Source organism: Copadichromis virginalis, linkage group LG22 (assembly GCF_057382275.1).
Source record: "Copadichromis virginalis isolate Kocher_CV1m ecotype Utaka linkage group LG22, C_Virginalis_male_GT1.1, whole genome shotgun sequence".
NCBI lineage: Eukaryota > Metazoa > Chordata > Actinopteri > Cichliformes > Cichlidae > Copadichromis > Copadichromis virginalis.
In genome coordinates this window covers 25007076-25023206 of record NC_140638.1, presented here as the reverse complement: position 1 = coordinate 25023206, position 16131 = coordinate 25007076, and the positions used below count along the sequence as shown (strand labels likewise).

Below are 16131 nucleotides of genomic sequence, written 5' to 3'. Positions count from 1 at the left end.
GGCTAAATGTCGTGGATTACATTTTAACCAGCTGTTTGCTTGAGTCTGAGTTTCTGTCTGAGTGTTCCTGTTTTATTTTGATTGTCTTCTGACCTGCGCCAGCGTATCCAGTTTGAATGATTAGCTCAGGGAAAACGCATGGAGAGAGCATATTTCTCTAGTATTGGCAAATCTTTCTTAATTACAAGGTCTCAAATAATTAGGCCCTAATATATATATATATATGTGTGTGTGTGTATATATATATATATATATCCACCAGCTTTGATTTTTAGTAGGCGTGCGCGTTATAGGAGCGATCAGTCACAGCTCGTTTGTAAATGTAAACACACTTGGATGAAAACGGATACAAAGAATTTCCAAGGAAAGTCTTCTGATGAAGAAACATATGACTGCGACACACCCGAGGGGGCGTGGTATAGTAGTGGCGTGAATGGCTCACGTTAGAGGGCGGGGACATCCAAAAAATTACATCCAGTCAAGCTTGCTTGCTGCCAGCACCACATCTCATCAGTCACGCTATTTACACGCTACCGGACCGTATTTCTTTCTGTTAAGGGAGGATAGTGGTTTATTTGTGTATTTATTTCTGAGGCAAATTCAACCGAGGACGAAGTTATTTCTGCCATGGCGAAAGGAGAAGGAGCTGAACAATACTCGAACGCCAGTTTGTTGAATAAACCGGGGAACTCGGATGGCATCCAGCTCGCTAAAAGGGTGAGTAAATTCATTTATTCAAAATTTAGCTTCAGGTACGGGTTGATTCTGGCCCGCTTTCACACGAATTCTCGAAAATAGAAAGGGCCAGGCTTTGATAGGAATGGGTGTCGATCGTTTAAACCAGGGGTGCCCAATCCCGGTCCTCGAGAGCTACCGTCCTGCAGCTTTTAGATGCATCCCTACTCCAACACAGCTGAATCAAATGAATGGCTTGTTATCAGGCCTTTGCCAAACACGATGGCATGCTGAAGAGGTAATCAAACCATTTGATTCAGCTGTGTTGGAGTAGGGATGCATCTAAAAGCTGCAGGACGGTAGCTCTCGAGGACCGGGATTGGGCACCCCTGGTTAAATGAATGGGTAATACCAGCGAGCTGACACTTTAAGGGTGACTCATGTTAGCTTAAATAAGGCGCGCGCCATTCCGGGCCAACATTTGTCTCATTAGTAACTCGGAAACGATATAAACGGAATTTAAAAAATGGATAAACGCATAATTTAATAAAATGTAATTATTGTTATTTGGCACGTGAGTGTTATTTGGGCCTTTGGGAAGCCCTTTCTCCTCCTTCTGAACCTTAATTATACTAAGAACGCATTCTTCAAATAGTTTAAACCAAAAACCGTGGTTTTGGAGGGCTACATCTACACAAACGGGTTTAATTCACAGTTTGCGTGTGTGGAAGGCAATGTTCGAGATTTTCTGTGCCCTTATTTCGCCAGCAACGTGTAGCTACATTTGAATTAAAAAATGTAATACCTCTCGTCTTATCAGTTCCTCAAATTCAGTTCACGTTCGGCTGGTTTTTGACGTTGTTCCTTAAAGTAGCCGAGAATCTGTAAGCTAGGTTATAAATTTGGGTTTTAACCTTTGCATAAAGGTGGCTTACTTTTAATTAAAATAATTACACATTTTTTTAAAATCACGCTGGGAATATCGATATCGCCTTTCCAAAAACGTCGCAGAATATAGTCTGCTAACACCAGCGTGGTTTGTCTTATCCTTCATATCAGTTTTAATAAGCATTCTCAGATAGATGTGCTGCATTCACTGGGCTCTGTTAAAACCCCCACTAGCTCTGCCTTTGCAAGGAAGAAACACTCAACGAAAAAGAGAAAGTAGCCTGTCTTTCTGAGGCTGGAATAATCAGACACTATAATTTGCATTGTAGTAACAAAAATGCGGTAGAGTTCATTTGCACGATGTTTTAAATTCCCTCACATAGTAGTGGTTTGTTAAACAAATGGTTTAATTTTTCACTGCTTTGGTATTCACGTCTCCCCCCCCCAAAAAAAAGAAAACCACACAAACAAACACACACACTGCTGAAGAAAATTCCCATTAAATTTACAATTTTCCCGAAAGCACTGAACGCCACAGGGAGCACCCACCAAGGCGACGTGTCAGATAATGAAGGAGCAGGCAGAGGACCTTTCCCGAAAACAGACTACAAAATGAGTGTTCGGGATTTTGTGTGTCTGCACCTTTAAACTAAGGGAGTGACACGTGAACCCAAAAAGCAGGAAAAACGTCTCACCTACGCATGTTACGCATTTACAGTAGTAACATATCATTAGTGGGAACTCTGATAGCAGGTGTGGCCCTGGAAGTAATATCAGTGAAGGTAGATTCAGTGTCCTGTTTATAAAACTCAGCTACATTCCTTTCTTTTTCTTTTTTGCCAAAGACATCTGTCCACGTGTGGCCGCAAGCTCAGTTAAGATCCATTATGGTTGTGTGTTTTAAATAGACTGCCTGACAACCATGCAAATGTGTGTGACACGAATACACTGTCACATTAACACATTCCTGTGGCAGTTACTTGATGGTTACACACCTGTGTCGGTACAGTCAGTGCTCTGCATTCAGGTAGAGTGGGTTCAGGGGAGTTATGTAAGGTGAGAGATGCTTGAGATTTTGCATTTGCTGCCATGGACACCAGAGCTACTGCAGCTACTGCATTTCCAGCTATTATGGTTAAAACTGCTTCTTCTGCTGGTTTGTCCTTGCAGTGAAGAGTGTTTGACCTAAAGAAAAGCAGAGCTGGGCGCATCAGTGGGGCAAAGACTGGTTTATTTGCATGCAATGACAGCAATGCTTCATTTCCGTGTCCTTTTCCTGATCCTTATGAGGAGTGGTGAAATATGCCGAAGGTTACTTTAAACAGATTGTACCTTGATATAGGTTTTCTGCTTTTCTTCTTCTGCTTAAGGTTATCAGCAAGAGCCCTTTTCTCATTCAGCACCAGAGATTAACCCCCCCCCCCCCCCTTTAAAAAAAATAAATAAATAAAGAGAGAGGGGTCAGACTAAGCAGCAGAAAACTCAAACTTTTGATTGGTCGGGGATAAGGGTGTGTGTTCGCCTCTCTTTGGGCAGCAGTGGTCAAAGCTCTGGTCAAACAGTGGCAGTCATCCACTGAGGAATTAAGCCATCTCAAACTGATGCCAAGGTGCTGTCGCCCTGGCTTTTGGGGTGAGTGACACAATGGTGTAGTCAGACGCTCACACCAATCGTGGATTTGTGTTGCCATTAGGAGATCTGTTTGGAGTCTGTCTGTTGAGGAAATGATTACATGTTCAGCGGAGAAACTCTTGAAGAATAAGCGCTTGTTACCGAACCAAGGGTTTCTTGTTTCCCTGGTTTCCCCGACACCTTCCAAATACACTACACTGTGGTTAGCTTTTTGCCAGCAGAACTCACGAGCTCTTAAGACCCTCTGGCGATTAAGAATTTAGGCCACGTTCCTCGTGAGGCTCGGAAAAAATGTTTTATTGTTTAATGGGACTGGTGAGAAAGAAGCAAGTCTGCAGATTAAGTCCTCAGACAGAAATTGAGAAAGTTGCCGATTTATAATCTGCTTCCTTTTTTTTTTTTTTTTTTTTTTTTCTTTCTTTTTTTGTCTTCTGGGGACAGGGGGAGTGTAATTGTTTGTAGGTGTGTTGCAGTGGCTGTGTAAGGCTTAAGCTGCTGCTGGCCACTCCGGGGAAGTGACCTCTCCTATAATTACAAAAACTTGGCCCCGCTGAAGTCCAAAAACGTTTGCAGACAGCTGCAAATACCCAAGGGCAGTTTCCTCAAAAGTTTGCTATCATTGAAGCCGTTTATTGCCTCTTGTCAAACGAGATCCTCCCAGATGACGAGCAGGTCTCAGGCCTGCTCTAAGGTGTGCCTGTTGAACAAAATGTTCTTATCCTACTTTTGTTTTTACGATCAATGTATTTGAGCACGTTCTAAATCTGTGTTTCTGTTCTTTTTATTGCCTACTTGCAGCATGAGCAGAACAGGTTATCAGTCTGCAACAAGATATGCTATGCCATCGGGGGAGCTCCGTACCAGATCACAGGATGCGCCCTGGGCTTCTTTTTGCAGATCTATCTACTGGACGTAGCACAGGTGAGGAGGTTGAAATTGTTTCCAAACTCCAAAGAGATAAATGAAGCCACCTGGCTTCACCATCAGTGATAAGTAACCTGAACCTGTGCTTTCAAAATATGTCAATTTCGACGGTTAGGGGGAAAAAAAAAATACATATATGTTCAATTTAACACTCATTAAATACTATTAAATTTTCCAATAAGAAAGCCTAACCCTATATGTGTCCAAAACATTAAGGGATAGGAGTAAGGTTAGACTTCACAAGGTTAAATGGGATTGAGAGCAAAGTGTGCAGTCTGTTCTCTGTAATGTAGTAATGCTGAGTCTTAAAGCCCTGCTCTTATAAGCCCTCATACAGGACTTTACACAGATCAGAGCAAAGTTGTGGAAAAAGTTTCTGCCTTGTTGCTATTATTGGCTCGATGATGGGGCTCCAGGAGCTTGTTCTGAAAAGCTTTGGGAGGGGTACAGTGGTGGCACAATATAAAGGGGGGGAGCTCGCATTAATGAGCTCTGACAGTAATCTAATGGTCATGGCCATGATGGCAGTGATAGTCAAAGGCTTCCCAGGGTTCGGTCTTGTTCGCCTTCCATGGCTATTAATTAACAGTCTATGGGGTGACACAGCGTGGTACAGATTGTACATTTAGAAGTCACACATTCATCACCCTGTCCGAGTTTGTCCCCTCTGTTAACAGCCAGCTGGCAACTAATATGTGTTAAGAGTTACTCTCTCACTGCTGCCTTTAATAAAAGATAGTGACTAAACCTTTCCCACTGTAATGCGAAGTGTAATGCCCATTTTTACAGCTTCACTGCTACTGTTTAGCTATACGACCACATAACCTGTGCTCATTTATCTGAGCTGATACATGTGTATAACAGCCACGTGTCGACATCTCTAATCTTTTTCTTGTGCTTTTACAGATCGATCCCTTCTATGCTTCCATCATCTTGTTTGTTGGGCGAGCTTGGGACGCCGTAACGGACCCCACAGTGGGCTTCCTGGTCTCTCGAAGCCCGTGGACGCGTTTTGGACGCATGCTGCCCTGGTGAGCTTTTACTCCCTCCTAGTTTCGTGGTGCTACACAGTCCATTTGATTTGATGTGCATAACAAATATACTTCCTTAGTGAGGTCTCTGACAAACTGTTTCCTTTACCTTACTGATAAAGCCAGGTTAAGCAGTTCAAACACTTGTTGCGTATTTGCTGTTGGAGCATCATGCTATTGCTGCAGTACTACTTCCTCATTGCCAGCATGTGCGGATGTGTCCATTCAAACTCTCCTTCCCCTGTCTCTCATTCACCTCTTGCTATTTAGAATAGCATACTGAGAACTGTCTTTAGATGAAGTGGACCACATTAACTGCTACTGTTTGAACTATAAACCCCCTAAAGATGTCAAGCCATTTTCTTTTTTAAGTTAAACAAAAACAGGAAGTGGCTTCAGGAGATACTCTTGCACATAACCCACATTGTAGTTTTTGGTGACAAATACAACTCCAGCGCATTACAGGAAGCGCACAAAGACTCTTTGGAAGTCTTCTTTGTGTGGTTATTTGACATAAAACCTTAAATATACAGAGAATAATATGAAAACCCATCTTGTATTAAGGTTTGAATTCAGCTTGTCTGTGTGTAGGAGGGCTGTAAAGCATGCCTGAAAAGGCTTACTGATCGCTTTTCTTTTCAGATTTGACCCACCCACCCCCCACCACCACATTGTTCTGTCTATGGGCATCTTGCACAGTCTTATCAGCTCTAAAGTCTAATGACTTTTAAACCCCTATTCCCCACACCGTTGCACACCTGTGGTCTGTGTCAACGGAGATGTAATTGATATAATTCCGCTGATGTAAGAGACTACTGGGGTGTCAGCAGAGCTGCTAGTTATAGAGCTGTCAGCACAGAAGACGTTTTAGAGCCACTGTCCCTTCAGTACATGCAGTACATGCAGTACTCTGTAGTGTGACGAGGGTAGAAATAAGCCACCGGAGGTAAAAGGTATCAGAGAGAGAGGATATGTCAAGAACAACAAAAGAGCAAAGGCATCTCTTTAATAACCACCACGAGGAGGTGTGGGGTGTGTGCTGCACCTGTGTATTTACTCCCTTGCCTCCTTGATTAAACATATAATTTCCCAAGCTGGTTAGGAAATGAGCGTTGGGTAGGAAGTGGCACGAGTGGGAGGAGAGGGTCCCCTGCCTGCCCACTACTGTCTTTCCCTGTGTTAATGCAACCTCTTGGTAAATGGTTGCAAAAGGCTATGAAAGCAGATAATCAAGATAAAATTCCTTTTTGCAATAATTCCTATACAGCTCGAATTTTAGCTTGTTACAAGTAGAGCGCAGCTACTTTTGTCACCGCGTAGTTCAGCTTGGCTCTGTAGAAACAATATCTTCTAGAGGAGGTAAAGGTCATGTAATGTTTTAGAAAGACAGTTTCTTGCTGATGCTCAAATGAATTCTAGTTAAACGGCCGTGGTTTTAGAGCTCATTCAAAGAAAGTTTGTGGTAAATAATCTAAGTATTTGTGGCTGTGATTTTTAGCTTTAATCTTGCAGCCTATGTGGGTGTGTATGTCGCAAGTAGACCTGCATGACTAATGCAGAAGAAATGTCATAATGGCGAGACTGAGGTTCGCAGAGCTGACGGTGATAGAAATGTTCCTCACCAGTGATGAAATCGTTAATGGGAGTTCCCGTAAAGGAGCGCTGAACTCGATGATGTAAAAATTATATTAAGAGTTATTTCTTTGTCAAAAAATTTTGACTGAGAAGCGAATGTGCAAGAGGGTGATGGATTTTATCTCGTTACTGTAATTACTGCTGAGATGCTGATGTTTGAATCTCAAAAGTGGGTCACAGAGGAAGGGGGGGGGGATAAAGTGCATCCTCCACTTCTCGTCAGAAATGGGGCGTGGGCTTTTGGTTGTAGCGGGGGTGGGTTTGGCATTTTTGGTTATATTATGGCTCAGTTCATTTCAGACACATGTGCAGAGAGCAGGCAGGAAGCTGCAGATGCAGTCAGAGCTGCTCTGTCTTTAATGCTTGGAAGCCACAGTGGGGGGAGGGTGACCGGAGCTGAGGAGCTTCTCATTGGTCCTGCCCACAACACACCACTAGTTTTAGCCAATAGCTGCTCAGCTTTCAGTGCCTGTATTATGTTTTAAAGAGTGACTGAGGAATCCAGGAGGTTACTGGAGTTCAAGTTCTAGCAGTGAATTTTCAGACCGAAGGCCTTCCTGTTGCTTATCTTATATCACTGTCAGCTTCTGCAGTTGGCTACAGTATGAAGAGCCAGTTTTGAAGACTTTCACCTAAAGAGTGATATTTTTTTTTTTGGGGGGGGGGGGGGGGGGGGCGTGATTTCTGACTTATGAAAGCACAAAGTCAAAAACTGAATTTTAAAAATGTATTATTGCTTCAGCCGCCAAGCCAAAAATGAGAAAATGGAGAGATAACTGTGTCACTCTCACACGCAGAAGCTCTTAAGATAGCTTTTCACTCTTACTAAACTGTTGATAGACTTAAAGCTGCCACTCGCTGAGTTAATTCGCTGACAAAGTAGATAACGCTCGCTCTTGTCAGCACGGCTGTTTCAGAAGATGTTTAAATGTGATGTAGGTCAATGCTTGTATGGCCCAGTGTGCCTCCGGAGTTCTGCAAGGATGGTGCGAAGCTTATCTTAGGCTTGCAGACAGTGAACACGTGCCTTAAAAAAAACAAACAAACCAAGCAACACAGTTTCTGCTGGTGACTTGTGTGGATGACATTCCTTGCGTTTGTGTTCATCTCATGGGTTGGAGTTGATTACTGTATTAAAAAAGGAGGAAAAAAAGGAGCAAGCATTCCTGAGCGCATTGTTGCATGTGGATGGATCATGTGTTCCAGCTTGTCCACCCTTTCTGTACACTCCCACACTGTGTTCAAACAAGGGTACAGTTAATCACATCACATGGGCGAGAGAGCAGACAGCACGTTGCTCCGCCGGACCTTCTCTCTCTTTCAAACTCTCGCTGCGGTGCGTGATTATGTTGATAATTGTTCGCAAGGGCTCGAATTGATTGGCAGCGAGTTGTTCAGCTTTCTGAGCACTGTGGAGAGAAGTTAGGCCTGCTCTAGCTGTTGGGCCACTCTGACTCGAGCATGATTTCGCTGTCTGATCTTTTCAGACAGGACCTGTCAGTGAATGGCCTGGCAGGATGGCACGAACTGTCATATTCCATGTGTATTTCTTGGAATGTGACGCATCCACAGAGGCGTAACTGCAGGGCAAAATCTCACATCTCATTGGACTGTAGCTGTCTGACCATAGGAAGGAGGTGACTGGAGGGTGGGAAGTGTGCAAAAGAATTTCACTTCTGTGGGGTTTTATGCTCAGTTAAAGTTCCTGTATGTTGTGTGAATTCATGAAAACAAAAGGTGCCTTTAATGTCGTTCAGCAGCATTCCCCAAGTCATTCATCCTCTAGTAACCCTCAGATCAGGCCATATCTGAGGCTCAGCCTCCTTGCATGTAAAGTACATAGACACAATATATTCATCAGGAGACAGTTAACTAAAGTGCAGAATCACTGAAGAAGTGTTGGCACGAGCAGAATAGAAAAGCCATGAGTAGTTACGCAATGAGAGACTTTTTAGGCCTGGAAACTGTTTACAAAATGAGATGTTCCACACTTTGAATAGATCACGTTTTACACCGACTGACGCTGTTGCTGTTGTCATGTTTTCCTGTTCCACTCCCCTCCCTCCTGCTTTATCTCATCTGCAGGATCGTACTGTCAACCCCTCTGGCTGTGATTTCCTACTTCCTCATATGGTACGTTCCTCCCTTTGAGAATGGCAAAGTCATCTGGTACCTCTTCTTCTACTGCCTCTTCCAGAGCCTCCAAACTGTGAGTACCACATGTGCACGCACAAACATGTTCACTATAACCTTTCATTGTAGGGTTCTCAGAGTATGGCCTGCAGCCTAACTGTGGTCTTTGGTGATGTCGGAGGGAAAGAATGTTCCCCTCTGTAGTTCCTTCTTCCGTGTATATATAATATTAGTATGTAGCACCTCATGGGAAGATTAACCCCAACTTCTTTATAAGTCTGATATATTTGGATTACTTAAACAGTTTCCTGTCTTCGTGCAGCGCTTGTGGTATCTAAGTATCGATCATTTGTTGAAGCTGTTCTCTCACCTTCATACTCTTTGTGATTTCCCGCAGTGCTTCCATGTGCCATACTCAGCCCTCACCATGTTCATCAGCTCAGAGCAGAAAGAGAGAGACTCTGCGACTGCCTACAGTGAGTATCGGCATGTTAAAGCGCCGTCCTCTTAGATAAACCTCCTGGAGCCTCTTTACGATGCCTCCTTGTCTCCTCATCAGGGATGACGGTGGAGGTTTTGGGCACCCTGCTCGGTACGGCGATCCAGGGCCAGATCGTCGGCTTGGCGAACGCTCCCTGCATCCCGGGGCCCGCCGATATCCTGGCGGAGCCGAGCAACTTCTCTGCGTCCCCTGGACTTAATGAGTCTAAGCCTGTCATCTCCCTGGAGCACACGGTAACCGTTTATCAGTTGGCTAATTAACAAGTTCGTCTAATTAGATGCGAGCTGATGACGGCGGTTTGTGAAATCTTCTGAATACTCATTGCACATTTCTTCCTCCTGTGCAGAGAACAGCCTACATGATCGCGTCGGGTGTGATCTGCTTGATTTACATCATCTGTGCTGTCGTGCTGTTCTTCGGTGTGAGAGAACAAAAAGGTGAGCGTTTATCAGAATCAACCATCCTTCTGTTGTTGGATCCTTTAACAGACTAAGATTTTATCCGAAGCCAAAATCACTGATGTCAGATTCCCGATGGGCTGCACATGTACGCTTCCTTCGTGTGATTACAGCTCCATGATTATGGGCTGAGGAAGCACACAAAGTTTGCTCAAAGTGAAAGCCTTATGACCTCGTAATAAGATGTCTGGCTATTTCAGGGTGAGGCTTAAAAGCAGCTGCACATGAAAAGTGTCATTTAAAGTAAAAAAGCTCAGAAGAAGAAGAAGAAAGTGTACTTTATTGGTCCCCATGGGGAAAATCCCTCTCTGCATTTAACCCATTCACTCAGTGAAGCAGTGGGCAGCCATTGGGCGCCCGGGGAGCAGTGTGTAGGGACGGTACCTTGCTCAGGGGTACCTCAGGGTAGCTGTTCAGGGGAATCGAACCCCCGACCTTCCGATCATGGGGCCACCACTCTACCTACTGAGCTAGAAACGGGACATCAGAACGTTTCAAAGTGAATTCTGCATCTTGGTTCACTCCCTCGTGTCTTTTCTCTTTTCAGAGTCTTCTCGTCCCAGGTCTGAGCCCATGTCCTTCTTTCAGGGGATTAAGCTGGTGATGGGGTATGGACCATATGCCAAACTGGTCATGGCCTTCCTCTTTACCTCACTAGGTTTCATGGTGCGTACATGAAAGAGCCACACACTCTCTGTATATTTTACTGTAAATGAATTTGTATACAGGATAACTTTCCATGTTTGCGTTTTTCAGTCACTAACTTCAGCCTGTTTAGTGTCTCGCATGTTTGTGCTCCCAGCCAGAGTTTTCTTGGCCCCATGTGCATGTGTGTGCGTGTTTGTGTGTTCAAGCAATACACTGAGTGACCTCTCTGTCTCATCCTGCAGCTCCTGGAGGGAAACTTTGCCCTGTTCTGCAGCGCCACACTGGGTTTCAGGAACGACTTCCAGAATATTCTGCTGGTCATCATGGTGAGTAGAGACACAGAGGAGGTGACCGGGAGGTGGTTTATTGTGACAAACACATAGACACAGACAGCTAGGTGCACTGTTCCCATAGAAATGACTCCAGCCACCCCTGGCAGGTGAAACCCAGAGCAGCCCGTTTGTGCGGAACAAAATGAGCCATTAACGTCAGCATGCAGACAAAAGCCTTCTCTTGTAAATGGTCTTCAATTACAAAATCCACTCTGTACTCAGTCAGAAAGGAAGGCTCCTGCATGGCTGTTTCAGTGATGTGTGACTACTCGGCCCGAATGCCACCCCGTTCCCACAGACCGTAAAGAAGCCACAGTCACCTCTGCTTTCATGTCTCTTTTATATAAACCTGTGGTATAAGGGGAACAAAAAGCTTTCATATCAAAGAGTCACGCAAACTTCCCGACGAGTATTAAAGCTAATTAATCCACAGATGTGCTGAGCTCACGCAACGGTATGGGGTGAGAAAGTGCAGGTTAGCAAGGGTGAAGAGATTAGATGCTTTGAGCCTTTACTTCACGGACAGGATTATGTAGCCAAGGTAGTGACCATTAACCAGTACGTGCAGTCACTGAAATGACTTTGTTTAATCAGCACTGAGAGATGGTAATCCTTGATGATGTGTGAGGTGATCTCATTATCTTATAATGGCAACGATAAGATAAACCAAATCAAATTGGCACACGTTATAAAAGCACATGTACCTCACACTGGCTGTCAGTCGAAGGAGCAAAAGCAGCAAAGGTCAAAAGTAATGAATAACTGAGGGAAGAGGAGGAAGGCAGAAAAAGCCTCCTGTGTGGCGCCTGTTCATGTTAGATCCAGCTTGGATGCACAGCACGTGCAGTCGTTCTTAAGGATGTTTGTATGAGAATGTTGTGCTGCTCAGTTTCAGTGAAGGCAGTTTGTGTGAAACTCTCTTCAAAGTTGGTTTAGAAGATGAAAGCTGATGCGTGATGTTGATATTTGATTTCTAAGGAAAAAAACAGCGAGGCTCATGGGGGCAAAGGTTTGAGAGAAGTGTTTGCAGAACAGCAAGACTAATTTCAAGTGCATACATTTTAAAACAGAGTGTGTGCTCGTATACTAAAGTGAAACTACATGAAATGAGTCTGAAAGCTACAGATGACTGCACAGAGAGACTGAGGTGACGGGAAGGACATGAAGAGTCCTTCATGTACTTCCTATCGAAGGCATTCAGAAGGAGAGGTGGGGAAATACCGAGAACACTGTGCACAATGGCTGGGTGTTCTCGCCGCCTTGGTCAAACGCGCAGGTCAAAGCCCACGACGATCTGGGGGCTGTCCCGCCTCTTCATGTCCTCTTTAGGTCAGATGATATCTGAAGTGCTTTGTGACTGCATCAGATGTCTAACATGCTTCTCTTCTTTTATATAACACAGATAAAGTAGGGTTTTTGTTGTTGTTTTTCCCGATATTGACCTGGAATACGGAGGGGCGTTGGAGAAACTTACAGGAACTTCTCTGAGTTTTGGTAAAACAGTTGGTTAACCACACTTGCTTTTTGTTTCCCCCCTCTTTCAGCTCTCCGCTACTCTGGCCATTCCCTTCTGGCAGTGGTTTCTGACTCGTTTTGGAAAGAAGACAGCGGTTTACGTTGGCACACTGGTAAGTCCCTGAAATCTTGTTAAAAGTATAAACAAACCATAAAACTTAGGGGAATTTTTCTTTCATAGGAAAACTGATGCAGTATCATTAAGAGACCTGTTTTGGGATTTAAATCTCTCACTGCTGTCATTTCCAGGTTGTGATTCCTTTCATGATCCTGGTGGTGTCCCTGAAGAGTAACCTGGCTGTCACCTACATCTGCTCCTTTGCTGCTGGCGTTGGAGTGGCTGTCGCCTTCCTGCTACCTTGGTATGCCTCTCCGCTGGCTCGTATTTGATGACTTTATAGATAAAAACGTTTTTTCTTATCAGGAATGCACATAAATGACCAAGCCTCACGTTTTGTTTGTTCAGGTCTATGCTGCCCGATGTCGTCGACGACTTCCAAGTGCAAAATCCTGACTTCACCGGCCACGAAGCGCTCTTCTATTCCTTCTATGTCTTCTTCACCAAGTTTGCTTCTGGAGTCTCTCTCGGCATCTCTACTCTTAGTTTAGAGTAAGCACTGGCACCAAGTTTAAGCATTTGCAGCGATTTGTTTAGTTGAATTTCTCAGCACCTAAAATCCCACATCAAAGCAAGGAGTTCCTTTCCGTTCCATTAGATTACAGTGAGGCTATAGAGTGCATGTGGGTACATATCACATGAGCAACCACAGCAGTGTTTTTCATTTGATGAGTAATTTGTTACTTTTCCTGCACATCAATATCTCTGCTGCGCTAAAAGCTAATAATTTTATTTCTCTTCTTTTTAGCTTTGCGGGTTACATCAGCCGAGGCTGCTCTCAACCTAAGGAAGTGGACTTGACGTTGAAATTACTGGTTTCGGCGGCACCCATAGCTCTGATGGCGATTGGCCTGTCCATAATTTACTCTTACCCGATCAATGAGGAGAAGAGGCAAGCTAACCGCAAACTCCTACAGGACCTGAGGTAAGTGCACAGACCCAAACGCTTCACCATCTTCTGTGTGTGTGTTGCATCTGTGTGAGGCAACCCTCCAACCGAAGTCTCTCGTCTCACAGGGAGAATGAGGCGGACTCTGAAACGGACTCAGCAGAACTAGCCAACGTGGTCTAGCTCATTTTCCAGACAGACCAGTGGGGTGAACGAATGGCACTTTTGCACCGGACGGCACCAACAGACCCGCGACTGTCGGATCACTGCCTTGTCCACTAATGCTGCTGTTCCAGAAGTACTTGATTCACTCAAGTGTCATTGTTTCAGCCACCCTGAGGCCTTTTCTAAAGACAACCCTCCCATCTGTGAATCTGTGATATTTTCCTGGCACACTTCTCTGTTTCTGTTTTTCGTGGGGAAAAAAGCCTTATTTTTTAGATGTACTGTGAAAAGATCCTTTTCATTTTCTTTGTTTAGTTGGTCTTTCTCTGAGTCAAAAATCACACAAGAACTATGAAAAGCATTAAGAGCATGTTTTCATTAGTATTAATGGTGCTATGTACGCACGTCGAACGTGAGCGACCTCAGGAGGCTCTGAGATGTGAGCGTTCGACACGAGGAACTTGAACAGCGGTACAACCTTAATTTGTTCCCCCGTTTACGGGGTTTTAAAAAGCTGATGCAAACGTCGGGGGTTTTTTTTGTTTTGTTTTTTTAAAATAGAAATTGTATTTTTACATTTTCACTTCATAGTTTACACAATCCAATCAGCCAGCCTGTTTCATCTTATTCCCATCCCACTGGCTTTTCTTATAAGAGGTTATAAATAATGGTGATGTTTGAACTTGTGGCCAAACAGGAACACCTGCGCTCTAAAGGGCTTCTAATAGTACTCCACCGTCACACTGAAACCACTACAGGAGTGAAAGCAGTTATTTTTCAAAAACATAACTGATGTCTGTATATTCAGCAGCTACATTATTTCCATTATTTATAAGGACAGCTGCTGATGGCAGGAAAAACCTTTTCTCTCTCAATGCTTTAAATTTAAGTTACTACAGGCACCTGTAATTTAGTGATATCATTATTTAAATATTTATTAGTTTTCATTTTTCCTTTTCAAATTCATGTTTTCTAGAAAGCCATGCTTCTTGGATTATTTAACTCTATTTAAGGCCTGTAAAGCTGTTGCCAACTGGGCATTCAGGTTTAACCTCCTTTGCGGTCTTTGCTTCATATGCATTTTATAAAAGGGAAGCGCATCATTTTGGAGAAAGAAGGGGGGGAAAAAAAAAAAAGATGAAGATAGAAAGCGGAGCTCTTATCGATGGGTGTTTATGTTTATCTGTATATATGTTTTTATTGGAGAAGCACATGCCAATCTGTCATCACGAGGATTATGTTTCATGTCTGTCGATATGGAAATGTGTACATTGAGTGTCATATGTTATACATAATGTTAAATCTTTGGCATTTGATTCGGACAACTGAGTTGCCAATGTTTATTTCATTCATGCTCGTTTTCTTTACCCTCTGCTGAAGAGGACAGAGAACGTACATCCTTACAATTACTACAGGTTTAGTCTACATCCTGTAAATGCTGTCTTGTTTTAATTTGTTGTGTAGTTTTTTTTTTTGGTTTTTTTTTATTTTTTTTTTTTATTATTGACTCTTGAGTGAGGCTGTAGCCAAATGTGTGAAGCTTTAATCCCGACAAAGGCACACAGGCGCCTCCTGTGCATATGTGTATATACTTGTGTATATATCTTTGTTATATTTGTGTCTGCAAGTGGGATGAACCCATCTACACTGTGGTGTAGCTATTTAAGAAAAAAAATACTGTGATGGAGGAAAAATATGTTAATAAACACTAACTGATAAATGTCCATTGTGCACTGTGGGGAAAAAGAAATTGGCAGTAGTCTTTACTTCCTCCTTGTGTGGATTAAAAATAAGGAACTTCTTCTCCATCCACACATCCCATGTGGATGGATGAGATTCCAAGATGCATTGCTGATCAGTTGTCTCCCTCTATGATCAGAGGGGATTTTGGTCTTTCTGGTCCAGGATTTGTAGAGCTGAAGCAAGTTTATAGCCAGCACAAACACTGGTTTGGGCCTCTGGTAATAATAATGACCTGATGCACTCTCACTAATACCTCGGCATGCTACTGATGAGACGGTGGATGGTGTTTTAGGGGATATCCTCCCAGACATGGATTATAGCATCAGGGAGCTCTAGGAGAGTGTGGGGACTAGACACAGAAGATGTGACAGAGGTTCTCACAAGGATTCAGGTCTGGGAAACATGAGGACCAGACAGTGGAATTGATAGCAATACCTTCATACAAAAATTCAGTATTATACCTAGTTCTGTCCAAACAAAGTCACCCCAGCTGTATTGACACGATGCAGCAGTACCATCTAGTGGTTACACAGCTCAGCAGCAGGTCAAATATGTCAAGGAGTCATTTACCAACTCTGCACAAGAAATTAGTCCCATATTATATATAGTGGAACCCACTGGAGAAGAAAAGTCATGAGTAATAACAGGTAACAGAAGAGGCGCAGCATCAGTCAAAATTATACTAATTTATTAACCAAAAAGGGAAAAAACCCACCATGAACTCCATGAAAAGTGTTAGTGTGTCAGCAGGCGAATGAATGAACTTTAGGTTTACGGTGTTTCACAGTGCGAAGCCTAAACATAACCAGAGCTGGGTGGATGGGATTAGAGAAGCCCGAGGCA

At 43.5% G+C, this 16131-nt stretch overlaps 1 protein-coding gene across 1 annotated transcript; it reads left to right on the top strand.

Annotated features, from left to right (window-relative positions):
* The first annotated feature begins 479 nt into the window (after positions 1-479).
* mfsd2ab (MFSD2 lysolipid transporter A, lysophospholipid b) lies at positions 480-15269 on the top strand. Its single transcript, XM_085445630.1, has 14 exons — positions 480-717; positions 3994-4116; positions 5026-5150; positions 8871-8994; positions 9316-9394; positions 9478-9653; positions 9767-9857; positions 10426-10544; positions 10769-10852; positions 12403-12486; positions 12623-12735; positions 12840-12983; positions 13240-13416; positions 13509-15269. Exons 1-14 carry the CDS (start codon positions 628-630, stop codon positions 13561-13563), a joined length of 1584 nt encoding a protein of 527 aa, XP_085301756.1. The 5' UTR covers positions 480-627; the 3' UTR covers positions 13564-15269.
* The last annotated feature ends 862 nt before the right edge of the window (positions 15270-16131 follow it).

What these genes read in the sequence shown, in the direction of transcription:
- mfsd2ab (XM_085445630.1), top strand. Translation starts at nt 628, where the DNA reads ATGGCGAAAGGAGAAGGAGCTGAACAATACTCGAACGCCAGTTTGTTG. An exon ending in AGACTCTGCGACTGCCTACA is followed by an intron (nt 9,395 to 9,477) that starts GTGAGTATCGGC and finishes TCTCCTCATCAG; the next exon opens with GGATGACGGTGGAGGTTTTG. An exon ending in TTACCTCACTAGGTTTCATG is followed by an intron (nt 10,545 to 10,768) that starts GTGCGTACATGA and finishes CTCATCCTGCAG; the next exon opens with CTCCTGGAGGGAAACTTTGC.